The following is a 1,545-nucleotide window of genomic DNA, read 5'->3' on the forward strand; positions in this document are numbered from 1 at the left end:
ATTTGCCAGCTCTCAGCCCAATCCTGCAGTTTATCCAAGTTCCCCTCCAACCTGTAACATTCTTCCACACTGTCCACTACTCCACTGACTTTAGTGTTGTCTGCAAACTTACTGACCCGTCCACCTCGACCTGCGTCTGAGTCATTTATAAAAATGACAAACAGCAGTATTCCCGAAACAGAATACTGCTAGGAACCGGACTCCAGGCTGAATATTTTCCATCAACCACCACTCGCTGCCTTCTTTCAGAGAGGTTCATTAACAATATACACGCAGTGCTGGGAAAACATTCAAGGGCTTGACCTGAACAGCACCAGTTCCTTGTTGAAGTCTCTAATGGGGACAACGCAGAGGTAGCTTTCTGCTAGATCTGACCCCATATCTGTGCTCGAGTGGCTCATGTGACTGGGAAGGCTGAATTTGGTGCAAATTGTTCACCTCGCCCGACAGCCATCCAAGGGGACTGGGGTCAGAAAGAATTACTTTCATTTAAAAGGGAGCTTTGCCCTGCATCACACGGCATGCTACCCTGCTCTGGGTGCACTGACGGGGTCTCTGTATCTAACCCCGTACTGTCCCTGTCCTGGGAGGGTTTGATGGGGGACAGTGTAGAGAGTGCTTTACTCTGTATCTAACCCCGTGCTGTCCCTGTCCCTGGGAGTGAATGATGGGGGACAGTGTAGAGGGAGCTTTACTCTGTATCTAACCCCATGCTGTCCCTGTCCCTGGGAGTGAATGATGGGGGACAGTGCAGAGGGAGCTTTACTCTGTATCTAACCCCGTGCTGTCCCTGTCCTGGGAGGGTTTGATGGGGGACAGTGTATAGGAAGCTTTACTCTGTATCTAACCCCGTGCTGTCCCTGTCCTGGGAGGGTTTGATGGTGGACAGTGTAGAGGGAGCTTTACTCTGTATCTAACTCCGCGCTGTCCTGTCCTGGGAGGGTTTGATGGGGGGACAGTGTAGAGGGAGCTTTACTCTGTATCTTACCCCGTGCTGTCCCTGTCCTGGGAGTGTTTGATGGGGGACAGTGTAGAGTGAGCTTTACTCTGTATCTAACCCCGTGCTGTCCCTGTCCCTGGGGAGTGAATGATCGGGGACAGTGTAGATGGAGCTTTACTCTGTATCTAACCCCGTGCTGGGAGTGTTCCAGTGGAAACTGTGCCTGACGGCTTGGGCAGCGTAAACGTGGTCAACGCTCCGGGCACCACCCGGGTTCAGACGGAGTGGTCCGCGAGCGGGCACCGGGAAAGGCGGTGGGATGGCTGAGCCCACCTGTCCAGCAGGAACTTGGCAAAGTCGGAATGGAGGTGAAAGCCCAGCTGGTCCTTGACGTGGCACCACTGCTCCAGGTGGGTGCCCAGGCGGATGCGGGTCTTGCTCCGCCTGGCGTCCAGCTCCTTGCGCTTCTGCCGCCTCACGTCCTCGGGCGCCCGGTGGCGGGACGGCTTCCGGTCTTCCATCCTGCGGGAAGAAGGAGGGAGAGATCAGCGGGAAAAGGAAAACTATCCCCGCCCCCCCCCCTCCCTCTCCCCCCGGCGACCAGC

At 55.5% G+C, this 1,545-nt stretch overlaps 1 protein-coding gene across 1 annotated transcript in view; it reads right to left on the reverse strand.

Moving 5' to 3' along the window:
* Window positions 1-1,096: 1,096 nt before the first annotated feature.
* The window catches only part of LOC122546235 (neural Wiskott-Aldrich syndrome protein-like), a 4,272-nt gene continuing 3,823 nt past the window's right edge, over window positions 1,097-1,545 (reverse strand). The window contains exon 2 of the mRNA XM_043685024.1: window positions 1,097-1,462. Within this exon, the coding sequence (XP_043540959.1) occupies window positions 1,115-1,462 (348 nt within the window). The 3' untranslated portion in view covers window positions 1,097-1,114. The remainder of the gene's footprint in view (window positions 1,463-1,545) is intronic.

Source organism: Chiloscyllium plagiosum, unplaced genomic scaffold (genome assembly GCF_004010195.1).
Source record: "Chiloscyllium plagiosum isolate BGI_BamShark_2017 unplaced genomic scaffold, ASM401019v2 scaf_35682, whole genome shotgun sequence".
In the NCBI taxonomy this organism is placed as follows: domain Eukaryota; kingdom Metazoa; phylum Chordata; class Chondrichthyes; order Orectolobiformes; family Hemiscylliidae; genus Chiloscyllium; species Chiloscyllium plagiosum.